Genomic DNA, 12528 nt, shown 5'->3' with positions numbered 1-12528 from the left:
TGATCTCAGCATGCTGGCTACTCAGACCTGAGAAACTGCAGTTACCCCACAAAGGCTCGAAGAGAGATTGCAACATTACTGCACTCTGAGTGCTGTGAAATGGTATGCAGAGCCAAAGACTGGGCTTTAAGGGGTGCTATAAGTACCTCAAGGTTAGATTTGGCACCCTTTTCTGGGAAGTCAGGGTGGTAGCCATTACCATACCCAGTCTTGCTTTCCTCCACACAGGCCTCGGGATGTTTCAGAACCTCTTGGTGACACCAAAGGACTAGAGGGTTCTGTCTGGTCCCTGGCTCCAGTACCAGCAAGTTCTTATTTCATGATCTTTCAGTGGATAAGTGATTGGCTCTCAGTGAGCATGTGACTGAAGACCTACAGATGTGTCTTAGTCACATGTATATTTCAAACAAAGAGCCAAAACTGTGTGGGGAAGGGTCAACAGAAGCCCTAAAGTGGGACATGAGGGACCCTTAAAAGAATCCAGAGGCCAAGAGGCGCTCTCAGGATGAAGGGCACAGTTACCTAGAAGAATGACACAGCAAGGGGCACTGTCTTCACTCAAACAATTTACTCCACCCCATCAAAGATGAACTCATCCTCCCTTTGGGGGTACTGAGCACCCCTGAAAAGCTGTGCTACTCTCTCCTTTCCACCCTAGCAGTCTAGTCATTAGGACTGTGAAGAAATGCAGTGACAAGAGATGTGTCCCCCTTTACAGGAGGCAGAAGGGGGCTTCAGAAAAAGAGAGATGATCATGCTGTACCCGCTGAACCTGGCCTACTCAGAGCCATACTCCTGCAACATCCGGTTGGCACCTTGCCTATTTCCCTGTAGCTTCAAACTCCACCCAGGGCAAAGCTTGATCCTTAGTGAAAGATTAGATTTACCACACACATAAGCCAGCAAGCAAGCCATGTGGACGGACAGATATTCTTCATGGTTGAGCACTGCGACCTGTGGTCTTCTGCTTCCTCTCCTCCTGGTCCAAGGTGAGAACTCTTTTTTTTTTTATTAAAAGATTTTATTAACACTGATATTTTACATGATATTTCAAATGTCAAGTTTAACAAATAAGTATTCAAGAATAGGATATCTATATGCAATCACTGACACATAAATTTAAGAACAAAATGTAAATTAAGCTGAATTTGTATGTCACAGATAAATATCGATCTATATATCATTATGTCTATAGAGTATATATTGCATTATAGATTGTTATGTCTATGTAGTTATATTTCTATCTCCAAGATCATGTTAATGACCTTGAGTACCTGACTATTGAGTCATCGCTTTTATACTGCTTGGATCTAATATCCCAAGGTGAGAATTTTTGAAAGTGTGATAGGGGCTAGGGGCAGTTAAGCCACATTATTAGAGGTAAAGCCTGAGATTTGGGCAGGGAAACCTCCAAAGGATGGAGCTGGCTGTGATGAATTTTGCATTCCCAACTGGTCCAAAGCACCTAGTATAGAACTGAAAAGCAGAGAGAGAGTTGGGACTGTATGGTGCATGGGATACTAAGTAGACAGCTGAACGAGGAAGACTGCAAGGAGCCAGGATGGGTGATCTAACTGAGAGCTGGGCAGCGGGGGATAGACCTTGGAATCCTTTCCTCTCATGCTTGTAATACCTTCATATGTTCATTTATCCCTCCATTACAATGCCTTTGGTCCATATAAGCACTCAAGCACCCTCCAAAGAGATCTCCAGAAAGTTACTGGCCCTGGAGATAAACAATCCCCTTATAAAATAAGAAGCTGAAATAGGAAGAAGCCAGAAGTGACACTCTGGCTCAAGTGGTAGAGTGCTAGCATTGACCAAAAAGAGTTCAGGTACAGTGCACAGGCCCCAGGACTGAAAAATAAAATAAAATAGGAATTGGGCTTGCACTCATATACAGTTATCCTTCACTATCCTTGGAGATAAAATGCAACAACATTCAGTATATACCAAAATCTGCAGGTACTCTTTTATTTTATTTTTGCTAGCTCTGGAGCTTGAACTCAGGGCCTGGCACTTTTCTTGGGCATTCTCAAGACTACCATTCTACCACTTGAGCCACAACACCACTTCCAGCTTTTTTCTATGTGGTACCAAAGAATCCAGCCCAGGGCTTCGTGCATACTAGGCAAGCACTCTTACCATTAGGCCACACTCTCAGCCCAGATGCTCTTGAAAAAGTGACAAAATAGGCAGCATGATATTGTGCTATAGGGAAAGGAGACCGATTTGTGAACCCCAGTGTGAGGATCTGTCTGCCTGTGGCCACTGATGTGCAGAGACCTCCACTGTCACAATGTCTGACTAGGAGGCAAAACCTTCAACCGAGGACTTAGGAGATAAGAAGGAAGGAAAAATGCATTAAATTCAAAGTCATGTGCACAGAGAGGCCACTTTCCAGGACTGCAATTTTAGGTAAGATTGACCAATATGTGTGTCCACAAAGACTTTCCAATTAGCACTGAAATTCTGGCATGAGATTGCTTCACTCCTGGACTATGACTTTCAGTGGTAGATGGAAGTTTTTATAGAACTGAACTGTGGGAAAATGACCTTTCCTTAAGTTGAAGCTACTTGTTAAAGTCTGAGGGTTGGGGCCAAAAGAAAAATATATTGGGATGGGATGGAAGAGGGAAATGGAAACAAAAACCTGAGAAGAGGTATCAGAATGTGAGAAGTAATGCGCCTACTACCTGGTGAATGTAACTGTAACCCCTCTATACATTACCCTGACAATAAAAAATAAAATAAAATAAAATGCTACTCCATATAATTGAAAAAAAGAAGAAGAAGTATATATCCGGATTGGAGTCAAGCTGGTAGACATGGTAACAGAGATGCTTAACTCCAAAAAAAATGGTTTCACTGAAGAGAAAGTGTTTTAAGAACCCAGAAAAGTTCTAGTGTTCATTAGATGCTAATAAAGTTATTTGTGAAGAAGTGACTATAACAGAACACTGCTCCTTTTGATTTTATTCAGTGTACTTTTTGGACTGGGGCATGGGTTTTAAATGGCACTGTCTGTACCAGACTCATTAAAATAAACATTATTTGTAAAAACCAAAAAGAGTGACAAAATATTCACATAGAATCTAAGCATATGTACTTTTGTTGTTGTTGTTGGCCCTGCGGCATGAACCAGGGACCCTGAGCTCTTTTGCTTAAGGCTAATGCTCTACCACTTTGAGTCATAGCTCCACTTCCAGTGCTTAACTGGAAATAAGAGTTTCACGGCCAGAAGAGCCTCAAGGGACTTTTCTGACCTGGCTGCTTTGAATCTGGATCCTCAGATCTCAGTCTCTTGAATAGCTAGAATTACAGTTGTGGCCCACTAGCACCCAGCCCTTAGCATATATTCTTAGTGGGAAAAACTCTCTAGATTACTTGTAGTGCTTAGGTCAATATGCATGCTATATTTCTTAGGGAACAGTCAAAAAATGTCTGGACAGGATCAGAACAGACTTAGAAAGTTTTCTGAATATTTTCCATTTGCAAGGAAAATTGAATCTAGGGATATTAGATTACCTGGCATAGAGGACCAATGGTAATTAGCTATAGGGGGATAAATGGACCTGAACTTTTTCTATCCTGTCAATCCTGATTTCTTTCCCTGAATTCCCTAGGTCTTAAACACGGTGAACTGTTTTTTTTTAAGCATCGACACAGAAGTCGCAACCCTCAAGCTCAGCTCTAGGCACCAGGCAACTCTTCCTATAAATAGAATTCAGAAGGAGTGGGAAGGGAGGGCCAGCGCAATGGGTGAGAAGAGTGGGGATACATTGGCCCTATAGATCAGAGGCCTTTGCCACTCTGAGCTGTGGATAGCAGGATCAACAGGAGCCCAGTATAAGTGGAAGCTGACTGGGCAAACACAACCCTGATGTGCCTCTCTCCACCCACAGGCCAGGACCCAGCCAGCCCCATCAGGACCACACACACGGGGCAGGTGCGGGGCAGCCTCGTCCATCTGAAGGACCTCGATGTCGGGGTCCACACCTTCCTGGGAATTCCCTTTGCCAAGCCACCTGTAGGACCACTGCGGTTTGCCCCTCCGGAGCCCCCTGAGCCTTGGAGTGGTGTGAGGGATGGCACCTCCCACCCAGCCATGTAAGTTCTCCCAGGAAGACCAGCGGACTTCAGGGTCTGGGGTGGGACAGGAGCTCTGAGCTCTGTGTCAGACTGAATGGTTCTTCCATCTGAACCTCACAGTTTCCCTCTTCATTGGGGAAATACTCCATGTGTTTTTCTTCTTCTTTCTTTATGTTTTTCTTTTTCTCTCCTTTCTTTCTTTTTTCCTTTTTGTTCTTCTTTTTTTTTCTTTTTTCTTTTTTTACTAGTACTGGGCCTTGAACTCATGGCCTCTAGGTCTTGCTTGGCTTATTCTCTCAAGGCTGGCACTCTATCACTTCAGTCACACCTTCACTTCCGGCTGTTTCGCTGATTAACAGAGTCAAGGATTTGTCAACACAATTGGCTTCCAGCGGTGATCCTCAGATCCCAAGCCTCCTAAGTAAGTAGGCTTAGAGGCGTGAGCTACCAGCACCAAGCGTCATGTACATTTTTCTACTGGAGGTACTAAGGTTTAGAGGCTAGAACAACTTTACCTGTCACTAGGCTATGCTAGATGTTATGCTAGATGCTCAAGAGAAGAAGAAGAAGATGCTTATGCCCTGAGCAAATATTCTCTTCCATCCAGAAAGGTGTCGCTGTAAGAACCTGTGACTCCAGCAGAGAATGATGCAGGTAGCTGAGGAGGGCAGCAGAGGTGGCTCTTTAGAAAAGCCATGCTCCACAATCACTGTGTCTTTCCACAGGGCCAGGTGCCATTAGCCAGGGAGCAAGATGGTATACCTCCAGCTGTAGGAAGGGTGAGGCTCACTCTCTGTTTTGGACTTGGTCATCAAGAATATTCCACTATCCTAAGTGTAACCATTCATTCATAACTGCACCTGCGTGGTGGCAGCTTCCCTGCTCCAGGCCTGAATGGGCACTGGGGAAAGTAGTGAATGTCAAGCCCTGCAGCCAGTGGTCCCTGTAGAGACTCTAGAAGTCAAGATTTTACAGCCTCAGGAATGGGATCTCAAGGCCCCCAACAATCCTGAGGCCTCCTTGAAAGTCAGGGCTCCATCTTAACCTGTGAAAGGATTTGGGTAGGAAGGGATTTTAGATAAGTGTCATGTGTCAGAGAAAGCAGAGTCAAAAGGTGTCTGGGAGCCAATCCAGGTCCAGAGTGTGGCTTTGTCACTGGCCTATCAGTTATTATAGTTGTAGGCATGGTGGTATATACCTATAATCTGAGTGGGCTGGAGACTGAGAATGAAGGTAGAGATAAACCTGAGCTCAGTCCAGACAGCATGATGAGATCCTGACTAGCAATATTAGGAAATAAATGGCTGGCATTGTCACCAGGTGCTTGCAAGATGCCGACAAAATGAGAGAACTGGCTATGACTGTGTTGAATCTGACCCTGCCTCACACCCCCGTATCTGAGGACTGCCTGTACCTCAGCATCTACTCACCTGCCCATGCGCATGAGGGCTCTCATCTGCCTGTAAGTGTCAGATCATCGTCAGGTGGGTGGCCATTTCTTCAGCAAGATGATTAGCACTGCAGGGAGAACTCACTGCACGGCTTCTCCTATCAGATCCAAGAAGAGTTTCTCATCCATGCTGGGTAGTTGACACATGTGTGTGGGAACACAGGAGAAGACCCACTCAGTCAGAGGCTAGAGCCCTGAAGTTCCTTCCCTGAGTAATCTTGTTCAACACTTGTGCCCAGGGGACTGAATCAAGTACCTAAGGGCTGCACTTTGAGTTTATCCAAAAGCCTAATTATTGATTATCTCTTGAGCCAGTCATGGTAGAAGGTAATAGATTTATTTTCTTATAGATTTATCAGGGAGGCAGGCATTTTCTTTCAACTCAGTGGGGTTTTGGGTCTTGTGGAGCCAAGTTTTGTTACATAGAGCAGACTGAAGGATGAGGTCTTGAATATCCAGCCATGGCAAAGACACCTGCTGGGGTGTGGCATAATGGTAGATATACAGAGGTAAGAGAGTGGATTGTATAGGGGCAGCCTAAAGAGGTTTGAGCTGGGTGGGAGCCATATAACACATGCCTAAATTTCCCCAGGTGATGGTGTGGATCCATGGTGGTGCCCTGACTATAGGCATGGCCTCCTTATATGATGGATCCAGGCTGGCAGCTTTTGAAAACCTGGTGGTGGTCACTATTCAGTACCGCCTAGGAGTCCCAGGCTTCTTCAGGTGAGCCTGGGATTGAGCTGGACAATGGGGGCCAAGCAGGGTTAGGACTGCCCTGTGACCCTTCTCTCTGCCACTTGTCAGCACTGGAGACCAGCATGCCACTGGGAACTGGGGCTACCTGGATCAAGTGGCTGCCCTACGCTGGGTCCAGCAGAATATCGCCCACTTCGGAGGCAACCCCGACCGTGTCACCATTTTTGGCCAGTCTGCAGGTGGCATTAGTGTGTCCTCACATGTCGTGTCACCCATGTCTCAAGGACTCTTCCACGGTGCCATCATGGAGAGTGGGGTGGCCCTGGTACCCATCTTCTTCTCCAATTCCTCTGATGAAGTCTCCTCAGTGAGTGCCCCCAATCATCCCTTGCCCAAACCTTCTGCTTTATCCTTCACTCCCAGAGCCTTTGTTCTCTTCAATAAAGCAACATGAAGGTGCCTCAGGAGCATCTCCCTTGGATTTGCTGAGGGTTTAGTGGTCAGAGTTCACACCTCTACCTTACTAAGGCCAAGTATTTTCTGTGGCTAGAAAGCATGCTCTTAGAAGTTCTCATTCTGGACAGAACCATGTAAGCAGGGGTGAATGACTCCTCTGGTCGAAGCCTCTGAGCATTAGGGAAGTGGGAACAATCTTACTCCCTCAACCTCATACTCTATACCCAGGGAGATTTAGGAACACCTGCACCCATCTGGGCCTGGACAAACCCACTCACCTGCCTGGAAAGATTTGGCAGCCCCTGCCTGATTTCTTTCCAGAGGGTGGCCAACCTGTCTGGCTGTGGGCAGGTGAACTCAGAGGCCCTGGTGCGCTGCCTGCGGGCCAAGAGTGAAGAGGAAATGCTGGCTATTACTAAGGTCAGATTGCCTGGTGTGAGTGAGGGGAATAGGGGAATAGGGAATGGGGCTAAAGCTTAGGTGGACTTTAAACTTGCAGGGACAGATACTTCACCACTGCGTCCTGCCATTAGGCTATACTAGATGTGAGCTGATGGCTCAGCCATATAAACTTCACGTGGAATTTTTACTGTGGGTGTTTGGAGATGATGCAAAAACAAGTTTAAGGAACTTTGGGATATCTGAAAATTTCTAAACTTCAACTAGTTCCTTGTCTTTGAATATCCCATCAGGCATTCAAGAGCATCCCTGCTGTGGTGGATGGGGCCTTCCTACTCAAGCACCCCAAGGAGCTACTGGCTTCGGGTGACCTTCATCGTGTCCCTAGCATCATTGGTATCAACACTGATGAGTTTGGCTGGGTTCTCATCAGAGTGAGGTCCATTTTTTGTCCCCATTGCCTGGAGTGATGTCAGGGTTGTAGCTCCAGAACCATTCAACCCAAGACTCTCCCCTTGTCTCCCAGGACCTGAGCACCTCGAAAGGAATAGACAAAAAGACAATTCAGGCTACTCTACAATACGTGTTGAAACTAATGGTGAGACTCTTAGTGGGTGGCAAACAATACAAAGATCACCCTAGATGTTGGGCAAGCCCAGGAATACTGGCTGAAATACAGTTGTACTTACAGATGGGTGACCCCAGTACTTGGCCATTTCCCCCTTTTCCTCGTCCAGTCCAGGCCCTCTATCTCCATCCTGAAGCTACTTGCCTAGGTGTCTGTCTCGCCTAACTCTTCCTGATCCTCTTCACTAGATGTTGCCCGGTGAGTATGTTGAACTGCTGAAGGAGGAGTTCCTACTAGATGCTGAGGACCCCAAGATCATTCTAACTCAGTTCTGTAAGCTGCAGGAAGACATCATGTTCCTGATTCCTGTGCTCCAAGTAGCCACTTTTCAGCGTGAGTTTTTCTGTGATTGAGGCCTAACTGCCTGAGAACAGTTCAGACCCTTGGGTAGCTGGTAAAGCCAGTATTGCCGAGCTCCAAGCCAATTTTTTTATCAGGCCAAAATTTTGATGACCATCATCTCAGTAATTCCTGTGAACTGACAGCATCACGCCTGTTTTATCCGAGACTACATAGCTAGCAAAGCTAAGGCCCTTCCCACTGGGCCTGTTCTAGCCTGGAACTCCCAAAGTTTGGGATTTATCTTGTCAACAAGAGGGAATGATCATTGTTGGTGGGGAGGGTGAGGCATCATGTGACCACCTGTCCCCACCTCCAGGTTCCCATGCCCCTGTCTACTTCTATGAGTTCCAGCACAAGCCCAACTTCCTCAGGAACATCAAGCCACCTCATGTGAGGTCAGACCATGGTGATGAGGTTCCCTTTATCTTTGGAAGCATCTTTGGTGGCAGGAAGGGTGAGTCTTCCTCAATGTCTGAGAACTGGAATGGGTTCGTTCCACTTTTGTTCCTGAGGGCTGGTTGCCCTCCTCATCTAAATAAACATGCTGAAGCTCAGAGAGGACAGAGTCAGATGTGCACCATCTTACAGTTTCGAATGCTCTAAGGGGTTCAAATCCAAGCCCCTTCTTACTCTCACATGATGTCTTCTCCACTGTTCACAAGTCCAGCACTGTGTCAGGCATGTGGTCAGACAGGAATGGTTCAAAAGCAACACTGTTCCTAAATCAGAGGGAAGAAGGGATTTGGGGGCCATAAATGAGCATCATATGGCTTCATCTAGCTGATGAGAAGAGTAATGGCAGACTGAACAATGGCTCTGAGTTGGGATAAAATGAAGGGGACCACGCTTGGGGTCCTGTCAGGCTACAAGGTGGATGGAAACTTAAAACATGGCATGGTTTGGGGGGGGCTACCTCAGGACCCTTGTTCTCCTTTGTGCAGTTGACTTCACTGAAGAAGAGAAACTTCTGAGCAGGAAGATGATGAAGTACTGGGCCAATTTTGCTCGAAATGGGTGAGAGAATATCCCTAGCCCCACCTCCCCCATGGTAAAACCTACCTAGTGCTTTCTTGATCTGCAATGGCCTCATTAAGTTACATAAAAGCTTCTTCCCTGATTCAAGAAGCTACTTGACAGAGGGGAACATAGTGGGTGCTAGTCACTGTCCCTTACTTCGGCAACCTGGAATGAGGGCCATGACTCTTGGAAATACTGGCACTTGCTCTGTGAGTTGTCATGTGAAGCCGACACTCAAGAGAGATCCTTGCTTTCCTTCAGGAATTCCCCTCCTCATCCCCATACTCCTCTGCTACACTCCTCTACTTGAACCCAATCAGATGACTGGGTCCAAGCTCCCAAAAAATTAGAATGATCCTCACTGCTCTGCGGGGGGGTCCACAGGAACCCCAACAGCGAGGACCTGATACATTGGCCTCTATTCGATGAAAACGAGTACTACCTACAGCTGGACATCCATCCTTCTGTGGGCCAGGCCCTGAAGGCCTCCAGGATGAAGTTCTGGTCCAAGATTCTTCCCCAGAAGATGCAGGAGGCTGAGAAGAAGCACACCGAACTATAAGGAAGGGTGTCAGGGAGGGGTGGGCTTGAGAGCAGATGTGGTCAGCAGGAGGTGCTCATATATCTACCAAGGAGCAATAGTTAACATTGGCTGAGCCATTTGTCCTCTCTTCATTTGTCCATTTAGCCAGAATGTATGAGGAACCCCCTGAATGCTGTTCCCTGACAAGCCTGCCATTTGTTTATCTGATTGCTTGGTTGTTGTTGTAGGAACAAGAGCTTCTTGCTTGCTAGTCAAATACTCTTCATTTCACCTACAATCCCAATTCTTTTGTTTTTGTTTTTGAGATATGATCTACCTAATTTTGCACAGGTTTGTCTATCTCTCCAATAGCTGGTATGATAGGCACACACTGCCACACCAGGCCTTTATAAACACACGCAGTAAATGGATGTCCTTTCCTCCACACCCCATTGTACCAGGGTCCTTTCCACCCTTTTTCACCTTACCTCTCCCACCCTCTTTTTCTTCTCCATCAATCCCCCTACATCCTCTCCAGGTTGAGAAAGGGTTTGTAGGGGGGAAGCATGTTGACCCTACAAGATACCAGAGCCCCACAACTGCTCCTCAGAAAATCCCTCATGTTCTTATACCTGTAATCAGCCATTTGGAAAGCTGGACAACAGAAGCCCTAATATCTTCATCCATCTCAGCTGCTAAAACAAATATATCATAAGCTAGCTAGTCTATACACAATGGAAGTTTATTGCTGTCCATTTTAGAAGGTGGAAGTCCAGAATCAAGATGACACAAGCTCTCTGCTCCATTGATGGCACTTTATCATAGATGTTCGGGTGGCAAAAGGGGCGGATAAGCTCCCTTGGTCCTCTTAGATGGATGTGAAGATTCCCCAGACAAAGACACCATGAGGCCTGGGCTGAGAGACTGGGCAGAGGCCAGAGACCCCCTTAGAGAATACAGAACTTGTACACACAACTACTTCACTGCATCCTGAGAGTTCATTGAGTGCCAGCTGAGGACTTTGTCTGTGTGGTGTCATTTACACTTATGCACCAGAATCTTCCCCAAAGGGGTTCCCAGAGCATATTTTAGATTTTCAGTAGTTATCTTCCTTTCTAAGGGCTTTTTGTTCACAATAAATTTTTGCAATTTAGATTCTCCTACTCACCTGCCTAGTTTTGTAAACAAACAGAGTAAATGTTAAAAAGCGTCAGAATGTTTGATTCATTTCAAAGCAGCTCTCTGAACCAGCTCAGGCGGATGAGTCCATAAGACTCTCATCTTCAGAAAGGGTTCTAGATATCTTAGAGGGGCTGCAAGAAGCCAGGGTGTCACTTAGGAAGAGGCCAAAGGTGGTATGGTAGAGGCACCATCTCATCTATTCAACCTTTGCTCACTCAGCTCCACCTCCTACCCCACCTTGCTGATTAAGGTGCAGGGTGAGGACTAGCTAGACCTAGAGAAACTGGGAGAAGCCAAAGTAGAGACACAATAGCAGATGTTTGCTTAGCTATAAATAAGAGATAAACAAGGGACGAGAGCTGGAGGGCAATGGGAGGTGTGGTTATAGCTGAAGAGAGGGGCACAGAAGAAGCTCCAGGTGTGGAAGAGACTTCATGGAGGATGTGGTGATCACAGATATGATGAGGAAGACAGAAAGAATAAGAGTCTGAAGTTGTGTAGATATTTGTTCTTCAATACCAAACCACCCCTCATTTGACATTGATAGTGAATGCTTCTTTAAAGTTGCTGTTCACAGCTGGACAGTGGCTCATGCCTAGAATTCAGCCACCCAGGGAGAAGGCTGGGAAGATTGCATTTCGAGTAGAGCCCACCCAAAAAGTTAACAAGATCCAGTCTCAAGACAGACAGACATGGTGGTATGTGCCTGGGATCCCAGCTAAGGAGGAGACACAAGGTAGGATGGTCACAGTCTGAGGATGGTCTAAACAAAAAGATCTGAAAAAAATAACTAAAGCAAAAGAAATAGCTGGTGGATGTGGCTCAAGTGGTAACAGCACCTTATCTAGTAAGCATGAGACTTTTAAGTTCAAACTTCAATACAACCAAAAATAAAGATAGATGCTCAAGTCATAGATACTGGGTGGAGATAGATAGATAGATAGATAAACAGACAAACAGACAGACAGATAGATAAACAGACAGACACAGGTAGCACATACCTGTAATACTAACTCAGGAGACTCAGGAGACTGATGTCTGAAGATTGGGTTCAAAGCCTGCTCAGGGAGAAAAAAAAAAAAGGGCTTTCCTACCCAGGCTGGCTTCAAATCACTCTCCTCAGCTTCCTGAGTAGCTAGGATTACAGATGAGAGCCACTGGCTCAGGGCCTGCTTTTTAACATTTTCACAGGAGGCCTGAGAGAGTTTGCATTGATTCTTAGACAAGACTATGGACTTGCACTTTGACTAATATGGGAACACGTTGAGACTTTGAGACCAGTGCAAATGGAATGAGTTCATTTTGACCCTCACAGGCATGAACTTTGAGGTCAGTGGTAGAATGCCATGGCTCAATTGTTTTTCCCCCTCAAAGGTTCATGTATTGGGAGCTTAGACCTTAATGTGGCATTCCAGGCCAAAACTTTGATAATCATGTGATTACAATTGCCTGAAGAACAGGTTGGAGGTTTTCTCTCCCATTTCATACAGATATAAGGATCTGCATGTTTTCATGATTCCTGTCTCACAACCCCAATGCGCACAGTAGAAGTGACCATACCTCTGGCAAGAGTGTCCTGTGTTGGCAGGACACATATAAAACTCAATAGACGGGGGCTGGGAGTTTGGCCTAATGGTAGAGTGCTTGCCTAGCATGTATGAAGACCGGGGTTCGAGTCCTAGGTACCACATATATAGAAAAAGCCAGAAGTGGTGATGTGGCTCAAGTGGTAGGGCTCAA

At 46.0% G+C, this 12528-nt stretch overlaps 1 protein-coding gene across 1 annotated transcript; it reads left to right on the top strand.

Annotated features, from left to right (window-relative positions):
- The first annotated feature begins 910 nt into the window (after positions 1–910).
- On the top strand, positions 911–10759 carry LOC150047008 (cocaine esterase-like). The gene is made up of 12 exons (XM_090357497.1): positions 911–989; positions 3906–4110; positions 5413–5554; positions 6135–6268; positions 6350–6608; positions 7019–7117; positions 7390–7530; positions 7623–7694; positions 7913–8057; positions 8383–8520; positions 9008–9080; positions 9468–10759. The coding sequence occupies exons 1-12, from the start codon at positions 914–916 to the stop codon at positions 9643–9645; spliced, it is 1662 nt and encodes a 553-aa protein (XP_090213623.1). The 5' UTR covers positions 911–913; the 3' UTR covers positions 9646–10759.
- The last annotated feature ends 1769 nt before the right edge of the window (positions 10760–12528 follow it).

The sequence above is a fragment of the Megascapheus bottae genome, chromosome 24 (genome assembly GCF_031878675.1).
Source record: "Megascapheus bottae isolate mThoBot1 chromosome 24, mThoBot2.hap1, whole genome shotgun sequence".
Lineage (NCBI taxonomy): Eukaryota > Metazoa > Chordata > Mammalia > Rodentia > Geomyidae > Megascapheus > Megascapheus bottae.
Note: the sequence above shows the minus strand (reverse complement) of the source record. Positions and strands in the feature narration are given on the sequence as shown.